We start from the raw sequence: 15,151 nt of genomic DNA, 5'->3' as shown, positions 1-15,151 counted from the left end.
ACTGGGGAGAAGAGCCCAGTGCCTGTCCGGTGTGACTGCCCCACCAGCTCTGCCCTCCCACAGGTGTAATATTTCTCCCATAATCTGGCACCTGGTAGAGGTTTGCCTCTTTCTCCTTGAGGAAATAAGCCCCAGGCGTGGGTGTGCTTGAGGGGGCAGCACCCCTGAGCAGAAAGAACCTGTTTCATGCATTTTGGGACCTAACAGGATGGCCCTGCCAGATGGGTCCCTTCTCTGCATCAAAGCAGGATTGCCACTGTGCCCCAGATCTGTGTCTGCTCCTGCAGCTCCTGAGGATCTACCTGAGGGGGGTCGCAGTGAGACCCCAGCCCTCAGCACCGCTGCCCCACACTGGGCAGAGCTCAGATGTGGAAAGCCCATGGGAGAGCAGCCTTATTTCTCTGAGTTTGGGCTCCCTGTTCCCAAGGAGGAGCAGTGCAACAGGGCGAGGTGCCCCCAGGCTCTGATGACATCCCAGGGTGTGTGGTGGGGGCACACAGGGGCAGAAATCCCATAACCCCTCCTCTAGTCACTGGGCCTTGCCCTGCACCACTCCTCCCACCAGCATCCCAGGAGGTGAGGTGGACAGCAGGCTTCCATCTCCCTGGGGCTGCGGGTGTGGGTTGGGCTCAGGGACCTCCCCACTCCTCCAGTGCTGAGGCCTGTCCTGACAGCAAAGCAGTGCCCTGGGACAGCCCTGGCTGGGGTCTCCGTGGCAGGGTGGCTGAGCACGGGCAGCTGTTAACTCCAAGGCTGAGAGCCTGACCACACTGCAGGGGTGGTAGTCTTCGTGGTGGTAAACATGGGACAATTGTGCTGCTCAGCTGCAAGAAGTGCCTCTCCCTGGGACTGGGGAGATGGTGGCCTCCCTGTGGGCAGTGTGCCCTGGTCTGGGAACTGAGGTTGAGGTGAAGGATGTGTGTGAGGAGGGGAGCAGTCTGTGCACCAGTGAGAATGACCATGAGGAGAGAGACAGAGTCTTTGCAGAGACCCCTGAGTGGAGAGATCCCGATCCCTGTGGAGCAGGGAAGGAGACCCAGCTGGAGAACACCCCAAAGACACACTGAGTGGAGAGTCCTGCCCAGGGGAAGGCTGGGGGCTTGTGGTGCAAGAGGAAGGCTCCTTCTAACCTGTAGATGTGCAGCTACAGCGCACGGGCAGTGCTCTGGCAAGAGGGGAAGGAGCAAGGAGGGCCAGGGCAGGATGGACAAAGGCAGACGGGCTCTGCAAGACCCTAAGGGAGAAAAGCATTGCTGAAGCCCAGGGTTGAACCAGGGACCTTTAGATCTTCAGTCTAACGCTCTCCCAGCTGAGCTACTTCAGCCCTGACCCAGCAGCCCTTGTCCCTGTGCCACCCGTGCCAGGCCACAGCCTGACACACGTGAGGAGAGCTCCTTGGGGACGTTCCCAGGAAAAAGCTGTGCCCAGTGCAAGCAGAGTGGGCCTGGCCTCTCCCTGCCCCTGTGGCCAGGTGGGCTCCAGTTGCGGGGTGGGTGCCAGCTTACAGTGGGAGTGACAAGATATGTGTTGGGCCTTAAATACAAAGGTGATGGTTGCAAAGTCAAGTGAGCAGGCCAGGCACATGCAGCTGCAAAGGCTGAGGAAGAAAGAAGTGTGGGATTGGTGGCAGACCCCTCTCACAGAGAAGTGAAGGGCCAGGGGAGGAAGAGCTCGTGTTGGTGCCATAGGCTTTTGCCTTCATTCTTGTCTGAGCCAGAGCTTTTTGTTCAATATTGGGAGACCATATGTAGGGGGAAAGGAGGCTTGGAAACCTCCAAGGGTCTGGGTTGCAGAGCCTCTCAAGATAACCTCTTCCAGTGTGTAAGTGACCTCATGGTTATGACCTCATGGTCCTCATCTCCTGCCTGAACTATTCTTTCCACTTTTGTCCCTTGCCTCTCCTTTTCCCACCATCCACCACGATGAAGAGCCTGGCTCTATTTTCTTAGCTGCCTGACAGGTACTGAAATGCTCCTACGAGGTTTCCCAAAGCCTTCTCGTCTCCATACTGGAGAGTGTTCCCTCAGCCTTTCCTCAGGTGGGAAGCTCTCCAGCCCCCTGCACGTCTACACATGCCCGACTGTATTGGTGCCTCTTCATTGATCTTGCTCCAGTTGATCAATGTCCTTCCTGTACTGGGGGCAGGAGGCCCCAAACTCAGTGCAGTACTGGGCATGTGGTCTAGCAAGCACTGAATGGAAGGGGAGAATCCCTCCCCCTCATCTCCTGGCCATGCTCCTCTTCAGACAGCCAGGATGCTGTTGGCCTTCTGGGTTGCCAGCCGTCACCGCTGACTCATGTGCAGCTTGTTGTCCACCATGACCCCCAGGGCCTTTTCTGCTGAGCTGCACCCCACCCAGGGCTGTTGCCCAGGGTTAGGCCAGCACAGGGAAAGACTTGGTTGAAGATGAGGGGTGTTGAGGGAAAGGATTAGGGAGGTAGGTAGGGCTTAGATTTCAGGTATCTGGTGAGGTTTTCAGCTTCAGTGATCAGGGCAGGGCTAAGGATGAGAGCTCACCTTTCAGGGTTAGGTGTTAGGCTATAGGCAAAGGTTTAGGGGGAGCTGCGAAGTGCCAGGCCTGAGGGGCAAGGATGTGGCACTCGGCGTGTATTTGTCCTCAGAGTGACCGGGGGAAAACCTCAGCTGCTGATGACCAAAGGCATCACCATTCAGATGGGCTGGGAATTAGCACTGAGCCCCTTGGCAGGGCACATCCAAGGGGCTACACGACACAGGATGTCTCTGTCTCCTTTCTTTGTCACCCTGAAGTCACTTGCCTCTGTTCTTCTGCTCTAATCAGCCCCCAGAGAGGCTCACATCAATCTCCTGAGGGAGCTTCCTCACCCAAACCCCTCAGCATGCCCCACTAAACCCCAAAGACTCTTTATTCCTCCCATAGCTCTCCAGACTCAGTAACTTTCCCCTGGGAGCTTGTTAGAGTGCAGCAACTATAATTAGTTTATTCTTGCATCTTAATTTCTGTCCAGTCGCAGGGGGGCTTTTAGAACAGGCTGTTTCGAGGATGGGTTTTGTTAAATATAATGATGTTAACAACCACATGATGTAAAATAAGTGCATTTCTTTCTCAGTTATACCTCAGAAATGCTTTGAACATTGACAAATGATTTTTCTGTTGCCTGTAAAATGTTACCCACAACACCCCAAATTAATTTGCTAGAGGTGGGCATGGAATAAGGAGGCACAGGAAGATAGGCAGGGAGATCACTAGAGGCATGAGGTCGTAACAAGGCTCTGGCCTAGAAATTTGGCCAAGAAGGTGGAAAAGTTGATTTAAACTGCCAAACTCTCTTTTTAGCCAACTTGCTAATTGTGCGTATAGTTATAATTTCCTATCTATTTGTCTAGCATATTTCTTTTATGGTCATCACTTGAGGAAGGTAGACCTTAGTGGAGGCTTGGACTTGGCATACAGTTGAGGACTTCATGTTGTTTGTTTGTTTGTTTGTTTTTTAATAATTTGTTTCATATTTTACTTCCGTTTCTTCAAAATTAATAAGATTCCTGTGACTATTTACAGTCAAGTCTCAGGGTAAATCAGGTGGGAATTGGTGCAAAGGAGCTGTAACATTCAGCTGTGAACATCAGTGAGGAAGTCTGATGTAGAAGAATGCAAGTCCCAGGCAGCCCCTGAGGGAAATGGTGGGGCTGGGGAGGTGGGGAGGAAAGTTCCCATACAGTGGGGGACCATGAGGAGACCGCTGTTGCTACATTTCCTGTCCTCCGTAGAAGACCATCAGAATTGGAGAAAGCTTCTCTCACTTCTGTAAAATTAAGAAAGGATTAAAAACCCCTTCAAAATGAACAAAGAAAAAAAAAATATTTACGAAGTTGTCATTAAAATCTTCCACTTTAAGTAGACTACTGAAGCCTCTCTAATTAGCTGTACAAGCCTGGAAGTCCTGAAATAATTGATGGAAGAGATGTGGCTCGTTCAGGTTTTCTGCATTTTAATGAGACCCGGGGTGTATTTGGTGCTTGAACCTCAGATACTGAGAGGAGCTGAACCAACCTCTGAAGGGGTTACAGTCAGAAGCAAAAGCCAAAGTGTCTTGGAGTGTTAATTGGCCCCTCTGAGGCCCATTACAGACCAGGTGTCCCCATGGATTAGTTAGAGAAGAAAATTGGAGGCTGTGAGTACAGGTAGGCAAAGGCACTGTGCAAGGGGAGCTGATGCTGAGTAAAACTTGATATATTTTATCATGGCAAGTGGTCAGCCCCAAGAAGGGGGATCCCGTCCCTCACACTGGCTCAGGGCTCTTCCTGGGGCACTGTGGGGTGGGGTGGGCAATGCTGAGTGGAGGACAGTGAGTACCACAGCTCCCAGCCTCCCTGGGGGGCTGCAAGGAAGCCATGAGGCCCCAGTTCCATGCGATTATCATGTCTCCTTTCAGGCCTTGGTAGCAGAGACAACTGCCATAGCCAAGGGGACAGAGACCCCCAGGCTGTGGACACCCAACCTATGGCATCTCCCTGCCTTTCCTGAGATCTCTCCTTCCTCCCTGCCTGTTCCCTTGGAACACAAAGCACTGCACTGATCCAGGCTCTGGGTGACCTCTGGCATCACAGCAATTACCCTTTAAGGGACATTTTTTTCTCCTCCTGTCCAGTCTCAACCTCCCAAGCTGCACTTTGTGATGCTTTTCCTTTCTCAGGTGGTTTCCCACTACAAAGAAAAGCTCCACCATCTCTGAAACCACCCCAAACTCCTAATTTCAAGCTACTTTTTTACTCCCGCACGACCTTCCACACCATCAGGACAAGGAAGCCCAGGTCCCTCAGCTACTCCACACACTTCATGTGCTTCATGCTCCTAAACCCACCTTTGCAGACATCCTCTGGGCACTCTCCCGTTCCTTCCTGCTCCTCAGAATTGGAAGACCGGGAGTATGTTACAGGTGTGGCCACACCAGTGCTGAGTCGAGGGGGATGATAACTCCCTGTGTCTCGATGGTCATGCTACAATGCAGCTCCATATGCAGGAGCTGGCTCTATTCATGGTGAGCCTTTACCAGCGGCACATATGGCATCACTCACAGTGCCCAGGGCCTTCTCCTCAGACTCACTCCTCTGCTGGTCCAGTCCCACTTTGCCCCTTCTCCTTGTACAACTTGAGGTTCCTGCTGGCCAAAGCCCCAAGTATCTCAAGGTCCCTGTGCACTGAAGCTCCAGCACATCAGCATTTAAGGCACGTGTGCAGATGGTTCCTCTGAGAAGACAATAACTTGAGTGGATGTATGGCAGTATGGGTAAGAAAAAGAAATGCTCATTTAATGGAAGTGATGACGAAGGTGGAAAGCACCACTGTAACGATGAGCTAGCTCATCCTCAGTCACACTGAACTTCACAGGAAGACAATGAGCAGTGAGGTTGACCTAAATCTATGTGCCTCAGAAGGTCAGTACCACACCTTATTGGGCAACGACAACGTCAAGTTTGGGGATAGGAGCGACAAAAAGCAGCATTTGCTGCTTTCCAAAACTTGCAGCAAGACTCCTGCCAGCAGGCAGCGGAGGCACAGATGCAGAAGCCACCCCGACAAGAATGTTGTGCACGCTGAAAAGTCTTTTTCGTTGAAGGCAGATCGTGACGAGGGCTGAGCAGTTTGTCACAACAGGTAGAGCACAGCCTGACATTTCCAATCCTAGTTCATGTGACTGCAAAGAAAAACAGGAAGGAATTTGTTGCTTGCAAAAGGCCTGGATCATGAGCATGACCCATGGCCTTTGGTCACAGAGGCCAAATGATCCAACCAGCTGGTGTGCATGTCAGATGCAGAGGGCAGTGGGGCCCATAAGAACTTGCCTATTTGACAAAAAGGGTTGCAAGGAGCCAGGCTTACCAAGAAAGGCAATCTGCAAAGTCCTGATTTCAGCTGGGACAGAGTTAATTTTCTTCCTAGCAGCTGGTACAGTGCTGTGCTTTGGGTTTAGGATGAGAACAATGTTGAGAACACAGGGATGTTTTAGTTGTTGTTGAGCAGGGCTTATCCTAAGTCGAGGATTGTTCAGTTTCCCATGCTGCCAGTGAGGGGGGGCACAAGAATCTGAGAGGGAGCATGGCCAGGACAGCTGACCCGAAACAAGCCATAGTGCTATTTGATACCACAGGACATCAGGCCCTGTATATAAACAAGAGGGAGGAAGGCGGTGGGTTGGCCAGGAGATGTGGATCACTGCTTGGGGGGACCAGCTGGGCATGGATCAGTGGGTACAGAGCAATTGCACTGGGCACCCCTTGTCTTCTTCTTTGGTTTTACTCCTCTCTCTTTTTTTTATCTTCCTTTTCATTACAATTATTGCAATTATTTCTATTATTATTATTAATATTATTATTATTACTACATCTTGTTTCAATTATTAAATTCTTCTTATCTCAACACATGAGGATTTTTGCTGTTTTCACTTTTTTTTTTTTTCTGATTCTCCTCCACATCCCACCAGGGGAGATATGGGGATAGTGAGTTAGTGGCTGCATGGTGCTTAACTGTCAGCTGGGGGTAAACCACAATATTCCTTTTTGGTGCCCCAAATGTCATCTGATGGTGTGACCACAGCCCTGAGAAGTACAGCTGGGAGTGGCAGTTGGTCCTGACACCAATCACCACCTGTGCAGTACAGGACCTGCAGCAGGTGAGTTTGGGGTCTGGATGGTGCCATTTGTTGTCCTGAGACAAATGTGAAGACTCTGGTTATGTCCTATTAAAGAGGAGCCCAAGCACCCCTCAGGTCGTTCTGGATATCCAGAGAAGTGGGGGGTGGGAGCAATGGGCAGGCCTGAAGCCTGTCTTCAAATCTTAGAGGTGTTTCTTTCCCAAGGTGGAGATGGTGTGGGTACAAGGAGAGTGGCCTGATCCTCCCGTGCCAGGCAGAGCATCCAGCCCAGGGGTGCAGACGTCTGGAGGAGGCTCAGACCAGAGGGGTCTATAGGAGATCCTCCTGCCAGCACTGAATTTGGGAGATGCTTTGGCAGGGCTTCCTAAGGGCTGATACAAAGGAGACAATTCCTGGTGGCGAAAGGCCAGTGCAACCCTTCGTGCCCACCTTCCCTCTCCCCTACAGCCACTGTTATGGAGGCTGTTGGTCACCTGTGAGTGGCTCTCAGCCAGGCAAGAAGAGCTGCCCGGAGGAGCAGGAAGCCACGTGGAGCAGAAGTTGCCAAAGGCCAGAAGGGCGATGAAGCTGCCCTTGGGTTGGCAGCAGGTGGAGCAGGACCCAGCAACGGCTGGTGGCTAAAAGAAGCATGTCCCCAGAGAAGACTGGTGGCATCCAGAACCTGGGCTGGTTGCCCAGCAGATGTTGTAGCCCCACCTCTCAGTGAGATGAAGGAGCTGATGCAGGGAGGAAGCACCGCGCTTCCCCAAATCCTGCCTCAGCACTGAAAAGGGGACAGTCAAACCCTGTCACTTCTCTGTTCCTCCAGGAATGGGTGCAGCAAGATGAGAGGCTTGATGTGTCCTGTCGTGTCATTCTGGAGCAAATATTTGAGACAGAGTGCCAGGAAATTGTAACCATGGGCACGTGAGCTTTTCCACTGAGGGTCGGTGTCACATGGCTGCAGTGACCAGGAGATGGTGGGGTTTAAACTCCCAAGAGAGGTGCGCAGGACAAACCCCAGAATCAGAGCCTTGGAGTACAAGGGAGAAATTTTTGTCTTGTTCAGGAAGTTCCTGGGCTGGATTTCTTGGGAAACTGCCCTGTAGAACAAAGGGGCCTTGGACAACTGTTTCATCTTCAAGGCCAACCCTGTTGAAATGCAAAAACCTATGTGGGCTTTTATGGATGAAGTTGAGCAACCATGGCAGGAGGCCAGCACACTTTCTTGTGCACTCTTGCCACTGCAGTTGCCTGTGCCTGAGCCTGCCCACTTGCTTTCGCTGCAGCCACATTTTCACTGGAATTCCATGGAAATCCCAGCGCTCCTACTCTCAAGCTGGCATCCACCCCAAGCCCATACAGCCTGGCCAACCACCGAGGCACCAGCCACCCCAGTGCCCCTGTGTGCAGCCCAGGGCATGGCTCACACACCCCCTTTCCTTGTTGGTGCCCCTGCTCCCAGCACTGCTGTGCTGTCCCCAGATGCCACCCTCTTGCCACCAGCCTGCCTGTGGGATGGGGTGGAGATGCACAGAGGGCTGAAGGGGTTCAGGCTGCCCTGGGGGAGCACAGAGACCTTGTCTGTACATGCGGGAATGGAGCTAGGAAAGGCAGAGCTCAACTGGATGCTCAAATCAGCAAGGGATGCAGAAGGTAGCAAAAGGGGCTTCAGTAAGGGTGTTGGCAGCCACAGCAAGGCTAAAAAAAAAAAAAAAGAAAAGCGGGCCCAAAACTCAAACTCAGTGAGGGAGTGGGCCTAGTGACCAAGAACATGTGGAGAGACTTTCAGCAAGCTGGTTGGCCATACATGACTCTGTGGGTCCTCTATGGGGTGAGTTTCAGCCAAGGGTGCTGAGGGTGCTGGCCAAGGTCAGTGTGTGGCTGCTTCTGTCACCCTGGAAAGGCCATGGCAGTCAGGGAGGTTCCTGATGTCTGGGAAAAGGCAAACATGCCACCCATCTTCATGAAGAGCAAAAAGGAAGATGAGGGAGCTACAGGCTGCTCAGCCTCACGTCTGTCCCTGGGAAAGTGATGGAGCAAATCCTCCTGGAAGCCATTTCCAAGCACCTGAAGGACAAGAAGGGGATTTGGAACTTCCAGTAAAAACTGAATAAAGGACAAATTCTGCCTGACCAACCTGAATACCATTTACAATGAGATGATGGGCCCTTTGGATAAGGAGAGAGGTGGATGCAGTAGCCCTCAGTGAAAAGGGCTGCCTGGGACCCACACAAAGTTGAAGACAAATGCCAGTGTTCATCCTGCCACTGCACTGGGACAACTCCAGACAAGAGGCCAGGCTGGGGACAGCAGCTCTGCAGAAAAGGACCTGGGAGTCTGGGTGCACAAGTGGGACAGGAGGGAGCAGTGTGCCCTTGGGAAGAGGCAGGCCAACCTCATCCAGGTCTGGATTAGCAAAATCACAGCCAGCAGGCTAAGAGAAGTGACTCTTCTCCCTTATTCATGGACCCCAGTAGGATTGCTGTGTCCAGTGTGGGTCTCCCCATCACAAGAAAGACCTTGACAGGCTGTGAATAGTCCTGCAGAGGCTGGAAAGATGGTTGGGGCCTGGAGCACATTGTGTACTAGGAGAGGCTAAGTGGGCTGTTTGGTTTTGAGGGTTGGGTTTTTTGGAGAAATCCCTCAGAGCCAAGCAGCTGAGCAAGGGCTCAGGGGAGATGGTGGGATCTCGGTCAATAGAGATGTTCCAAACTCATGGAGACAAGGCCTGGTGCACTTGATCTAGCACAAGTTGTCTGAGTATGGGCTTGGAGACCAACTTAGGCAGGAGCTATGGCACATCAGGTCTGAGGGTCAGTATGAAGCTGTTTTCTTCTTTAGTCATAACGGTGGTGGAGTTGGGTATCAGAGTTGTGCCTGTATGCACCCCCACTGCACTGACATCATTAGAGCCCAATAAATTTTTCCTTTTAAAAATTTTCCTTCTACCTGTGAGTGCTTGTGCAACCCTCACAGCTTCCATCCAGCAGAAATCACTTCAGGCTGCCATGGTTCCCCTTTGTACCAAGAAGAATCCTGGTGTGAGGACATCTTGAAGGGCTCACCCATGCCCCCAGCACAGTGTGAGCTCTTCTGCAGGAGTCATTCCTAGGCTGGCACTCATGCCATGGGCTGAGGACTATCCCAGCCCATCTCCAAGGCCAAGCCTTGCCAGGACCAGTGCAGACAGGCCAAGGCGACCAGCTCCAAGCAGAGACACACCCTGTGGGTGCCCACGCGGCTCACAGAAGGGCACCCACAGAAACCTCATCGCCCAGCACAGAGGGGCTGTGGCAGTGCCGATGGGTGGCAGTGGGCAGAGCAGGGAGGACCTCCTCAGCTGGGCTGGCCAAGTCCTGCTGCCCCACATGGCCCCACAGCCCCATGGTGCAGGCACTGCGTGGACCAGGGTGGTTGTTCAGGGTGGGGAAATGTCTGTCCAGCACAGACCCCGTGGCAGCCAGTCCATGGTTCTTCCTCCAGCACTGGCAGCCTCTCACCACCACCCGACCCTAGGTGAGCCCCACGTAGGGTTTTGCAGGCAGCCATGTGTAAGAAACTGAAAGAATTGTTGCCTCAAACAGTCATAAACACAGAAAAATTTGACAAGCTTTGGCCATTGTGATCAGTCTAAGGATCACCGCCCAAGGAAGTACGGAGTGTATTGAAGGGTGCACAGCTCCATCTCCCTCATGGTTGTATTGCTAAATTCCTTAGATAAGCCTCAATGAAGGGAAACTGAGTGAAACCATATGTTCAGGTTAAAGGACTGATAATAGAGAGAAGAACCAGCACCAGAAGGACCTGAAGCAAAAACTGAGGAAAAAATCAAGGGTGTTGGGGCGAGCACAACCACTGACTCAATTGCACAAGGGGGTAGGTGCACCCGATCCCCCTCAACGCACACACAGAACCCACGTTTCACCTTTTCCTTGTCTCTGTTCGAAATGAGTTTATGGAATATATGCCTTTGTGCTTAGTCTAAGGAACAAACTATCTGCCCAGGGAAGCACAGAGTATATCGAAGGGTGCACGGCTTCACTGCTTTGCAGTTGTGTTGCCAAGTTCTCCAGAGAAGACTCAAAGCAGGGAGACATAGACTGAGTCAAACCATATGTTTGAGTTAATGCCTAGGCTTTAACTTAGAAGCTTGATAAATGATGTGGGCCTTGCTAATGACTATACACTTGAAGAAGAGCTAAAATATGGAAAAGAGTGAAACATCCTGCCCCAGATGCAGCTAAAGGCTGGATAATTGCCCAAGGAGCAAAAATTGGGGGAAAAGTAAAGGTGGGAGGGGGAGAGCATGAGCACCGACTCAACTGGACAAAATGGTTAATGCAACCCATCCCCCCTTCACACACACACAGAAACCATGCTCCACCTTTTCCTCATCTCTCATGGAAATGAGTTGGAGGAGAACCTGCCTCTCCTTGTCTAGTATGAACATCAGCAGAGAAAATGAACTTAAAAGGCAACAGAAAACTTTGCTGGGGGTGCACCTACCACTCAAGATTACCAGACCTGAGACAATGCTGGAACTTGGGGTGGTGATCTGCATACTTCGACTCTCTTTCTCTCTCTCCCTTTTCATTTTCTTCCTTTCTTTTCTTCCTTACAGGTTTATTAATAAGAGGCCACATTGCTTGCTATCCTTTTCCAAGTTTATGTTGTTTCTACTGCAAGTAAAACATTTTAACCAGTCATTTGGTGTCATTTCACTTTAATTTAACCCAAGGGGACCACAGAACCTTTATGCTTCCCTGCATTCCCAGTCTGGCTCATAACAACCTTGGAAAGGCTCATTGCCAGTACAATATTCATTTTTGGCTACCTGGCCTCTGCCTTCAAATGCACGCTATGAGAGAAGCACACCTGTGGAGCACCTCATCTGCACAGTCAGAAGGGGTTCTGTAAGCATCAGCAATGTTGCCCTCTGAGAAGAAGGCATTTCTCAACTGCCAGAAGGCACAGAGCACATTTAGGGAATATTAATACACTCAGAAACACACACCTCCGTGGTTCACCTCGCTGAACTTCCTTCACCATTCTTTTAAGCAATGAACACAGAGAAATGTTCTTCCTCCTAGGGGTCCTACTAGGAGAGAGTGGAAAAGAAGGACCTTGGCCCTCCATGGTGTTGGAGAAGAGCAGAATGCACCTCATTCAAAAGAGGGAAGCAGCAATATGTTTTATTGAGGTAAGGTAATAAATTGACAGAATTCCATAAGTGCGATGGAACTGAACAAAGTTTTGACAGGGGCTTGATAAGGTTCAGTAAGATTGATGGTGAGGTTCACCCTACTAATTACTGCATGGAGGAAACCCACAAAGGAAAATAGAGTTAGAATTGAGTTAGAATGTTTCACATAGAGAGCCAGAGATGCAAGGAGAGAGGAGGACACTGCCACTGTGTCACACTCCAAGGGGCCCCCATAACAAATCCTGTCACGTGTAAAGAGGGGTCCAGCCCAGTGAGCCAGACTGGGAGGCCCCCACATCCCAGACCGGCCATGCAGGGTTACTGGGGCCAAGTCTGGGCTTTGAACTGTGCAGGAAGACACAGTCCATGTGGGCTACTGAAAATGGAAAACCAGGGCAAAATGCCAACTTGGGAAGGCCATGTGCATCAGAACAAAGAGGAAAAGACCCAAAGGGGATCCCCAGGAAGAACCACATGAAGGAGGAGAAACAGACAATGGGCCTGTGAAATGCAAACTGCTTTTTGAGGTGTGACACCAAAAATTCAGGTGGTGGGGGGACATCCAATTCCCCATGCTTGTGAAGGATCTCACAGCTACCTGTAAGACCATTGTGGCGGGCAGGTCAGTGCTACATGTTTTGCCTTGTCCTTCGGCTGACGACCTGATCAAAAAGCTCTGTCTGACTGAGCCAGGGGAGAAGTCAGGAGTGGGCTGGGACTTGGGCACTCACCCCACAGCTCCAACCCTTCTGAAGGGCACAGCAGCCCCAGGGAGCATCCCAGAGAGGGATGGCAGCCTCCCCAGTGTTCCCACTACTTGAGCTGGTCCAAAGGGCATGAGGAAACAGAGGCCAGGCACTCTCTGTCTGTCCTGCATTCATGCTGCAAGTGACCCTCAGCCCTGGCTGCCTTTGTTCCCCTTCTGCCTCCCCACCAGCCCTGCTGCCCAGGACAGCAGGAGACCCCCTGCCCTGGGGCTCCTCAGGGCAGCTTCCACATTTCTCCAGTCTCCTTTCCCCTGTGCCTGCTGCATTTTCGCTGGCTCACACCAAACTGCAGGGTCATGGCTTATGGGTGTCTGGATTAATGCTTTACTCCGGATGAGTTTCACCTTTGAGGGGTGTCTCATCTTCTGAGTGTCCATTCACTGCCCACCCCAGGGCACACAGAGAGTGTCCTTTCTTTCCTGACCCCTCCAGAATCCTTTCCACAGGGAACACTATATGCCATCAGCCCTGCTATATATGTGGCTACCTAAGAGGTAATGGAGAGCTCCTGCAGCATCTACACAGCCCCTGGACACCAGGAATAGTCTTTAAAAGCACCACTTGGTGTCCAATAGATCACACAGTTGCCACAAGTTTATCGCCTCTAAAGCAGGAAGTAAAGATTGAGAAAAGACATTTTTAAAAGTCCAATTCTTTGTGCTTATTTTTGGCAGCATCTTTCTTAGGACAGCCCAGCCTTCAGGCACTGCACGCAGGTGACCCCTTTTATTGCTGAGATGCTATCATGTCGGCTGGATTAGGTAGAGTGTTCAAGGCATTTGTGAAAGGGTCAGACACAACAGATGAAGCCTCTAGAGAAGTAGAATGAAGCCAAGCAGTTACTTCTTACGACAGTTATTACAAGGGAAATATAAATCAGAAGTCTGACCTAATCCAAGTTGTAATGTAATCTGCAGAATAGGTGAGGCAGGTTACTGCTGGTGGAACAAGGTGCGTTGGATCAATTCCTTCACCGCATCCTTGAGCTCCCTGTTCCTCATGCTGTAGATGAAGGGGTTCAAAGTTGGAGGTACCACTGAGTACAGAACAGCCACCACCAGATCCAGGGCTGGAGAAGAGATGGAGGGGGGCTTCAGGTAGGCAAAAAATGAAGTGCTGATGAACAGAGAGACCACGGCCAGGTGAGGGAGGCACGTGGAGAAGGCTTTGTGCTGTCCCTGCTCAGAGGGGATCCTCAGCACGACCCTGAAGATCTGCACATAGGACAGCACAATGAAAACAAAACAAGCAAAGACGACAAATACAATAGCCACAAGAAACCCAATTTCCCTGAGATAACCTGAGTCTGAGCAGGAGAGCTTGAGGATCCGGGGAATTTCACAGAAGAACTGGTCCACCACATTGCCGTGGCAGACAGATATTGAAAATGTATTGGCTGTCTGCAGCAGAGCATTGAGAAACCCACAGCCCCAAGCAGCTGCTGCCATGTGGACACAAGCTCTGCTGCCCAGGAGGGTCCCGTAGTGCAGGGGTTGGCAGATGGCAACGTAGCGGTCGTAGGCCATGATGGTGAGAAGAGCACACTCTCCTCCAAGGAAAAATACAAAGAAAAAGACCTGGACAGCACAGCTTTGGTAGGAGATAGCCCTGGTATCCTGGAAGGAATTGGCCATGGAATTGGGAAGAGTGGTTGAGATGGAGCCCAAGTCCAGGAGGGAGAGGTTGAGGAGGAAGAAGTACATGGGGGTGTGGAGGTGGTGGTCGCAGGCGATGGCTGTGATGATGAGGCCGTTTCCCAGGAGGGCAGCCAGGTAGATGCCCAGGAAGAGCCAGAAGTGCAGGAGCTGCAGCTCCCGTGTGTCTGCAAATGCCAGGAGGAGGAAGTGGGTGATGGAGCTGCTGTTGGACATGGTCTCCATATGAACCCAGGGGTCCTGTACCAGAGGGAAAAGACAGTGACAAGTGAGGACAGACTTCTCTGTGCAAAACCAAAGACATCCCTCAAATATTCATGCTCCCTCAGCCAAACCCCCCTCCCTTTTCTCCTGCTTGGCAGGACCTTTGTGCAGCTCCCTGGCTGTTGCTCTGGTTTGTGCTGGCTGGGGGTGCTGTGAAGAGCAGGGCCCGTGGGCTCCCAGATGTGTTGGACATGCTCTAGGCCAGGGTCTGCCTGGGAGCAGGGGGCACGTAGAGACCAGGTCTGATAGATTTTCTCAGGTGAATTCCCTCTCATCATCAAAGGGCTTGACAGCATCTCCACCCCAATCCCAAGCAAACTTGACTGCATCAGGATTTTTTTTCGTGTTTTTTCTTTCATAAAGTTATTCCTTTCTCACTACACCAACCCACTCCCAGTCCCCATCTCCTCTTAGGGAGCTCTTCTCTGAAGCAGAAATGCTGAGCATCTCTGCTGTGCTCAGGCTGAGCAGCCTACAAGTCCTGGGAGGCAAAAGGATTTGCTGTGGCTTAGCACAGGGGCAGGCGAGCTGGTCTGTCCGTTTGTCTTGTTACCAGCTGCCCTGTGTCTGCCCCTTGAAATGGAAGGGGATTGCACTCCTGAGGTACCCGGAGAAGCAATCAGATACCTCTGAGAGCAGAGGGATCC

At 51.5% G+C, this 15,151-nt stretch overlaps 1 protein-coding gene and 1 non-coding gene across 2 annotated transcripts; both read right to left on the bottom strand.

Moving 5' to 3' along the window:
• Window positions 1-1,251: 1,251 nt before the first annotated feature.
• TRNAF-GAA lies at window positions 1,252-1,324 on the bottom strand. The gene has a single exon. It is a non-coding gene; the product is annotated as a tRNA-Phe (tRNA).
• Window positions 1,325-13,517: 12,193 nt separating this feature from the next.
• LOC122153003 (olfactory receptor 14A16-like) lies at window positions 13,518-14,456 on the bottom strand. Its single transcript, XM_042789133.1, has one exon. It carries the CDS (start codon window positions 14,454-14,456, stop codon window positions 13,518-13,520), a length of 939 nt encoding a protein of 312 aa, XP_042645067.1.
• Between the last annotated feature and the right edge of the window lie 695 nt (window positions 14,457-15,151).

Source organism: Tyto alba, unplaced genomic scaffold (genome assembly GCF_018691265.1).
Source record: "Tyto alba isolate M040663 unplaced genomic scaffold, T.alba_DEE_v4.0 Super-Scaffold_15, whole genome shotgun sequence".
NCBI classification, from domain to species: domain Eukaryota; kingdom Metazoa; phylum Chordata; class Aves; order Strigiformes; family Tytonidae; genus Tyto; species Tyto alba.
The sequence above is the reverse complement of the archived record's forward strand: the minus strand, read 5'-3'. Positions and strand labels throughout refer to the sequence as shown.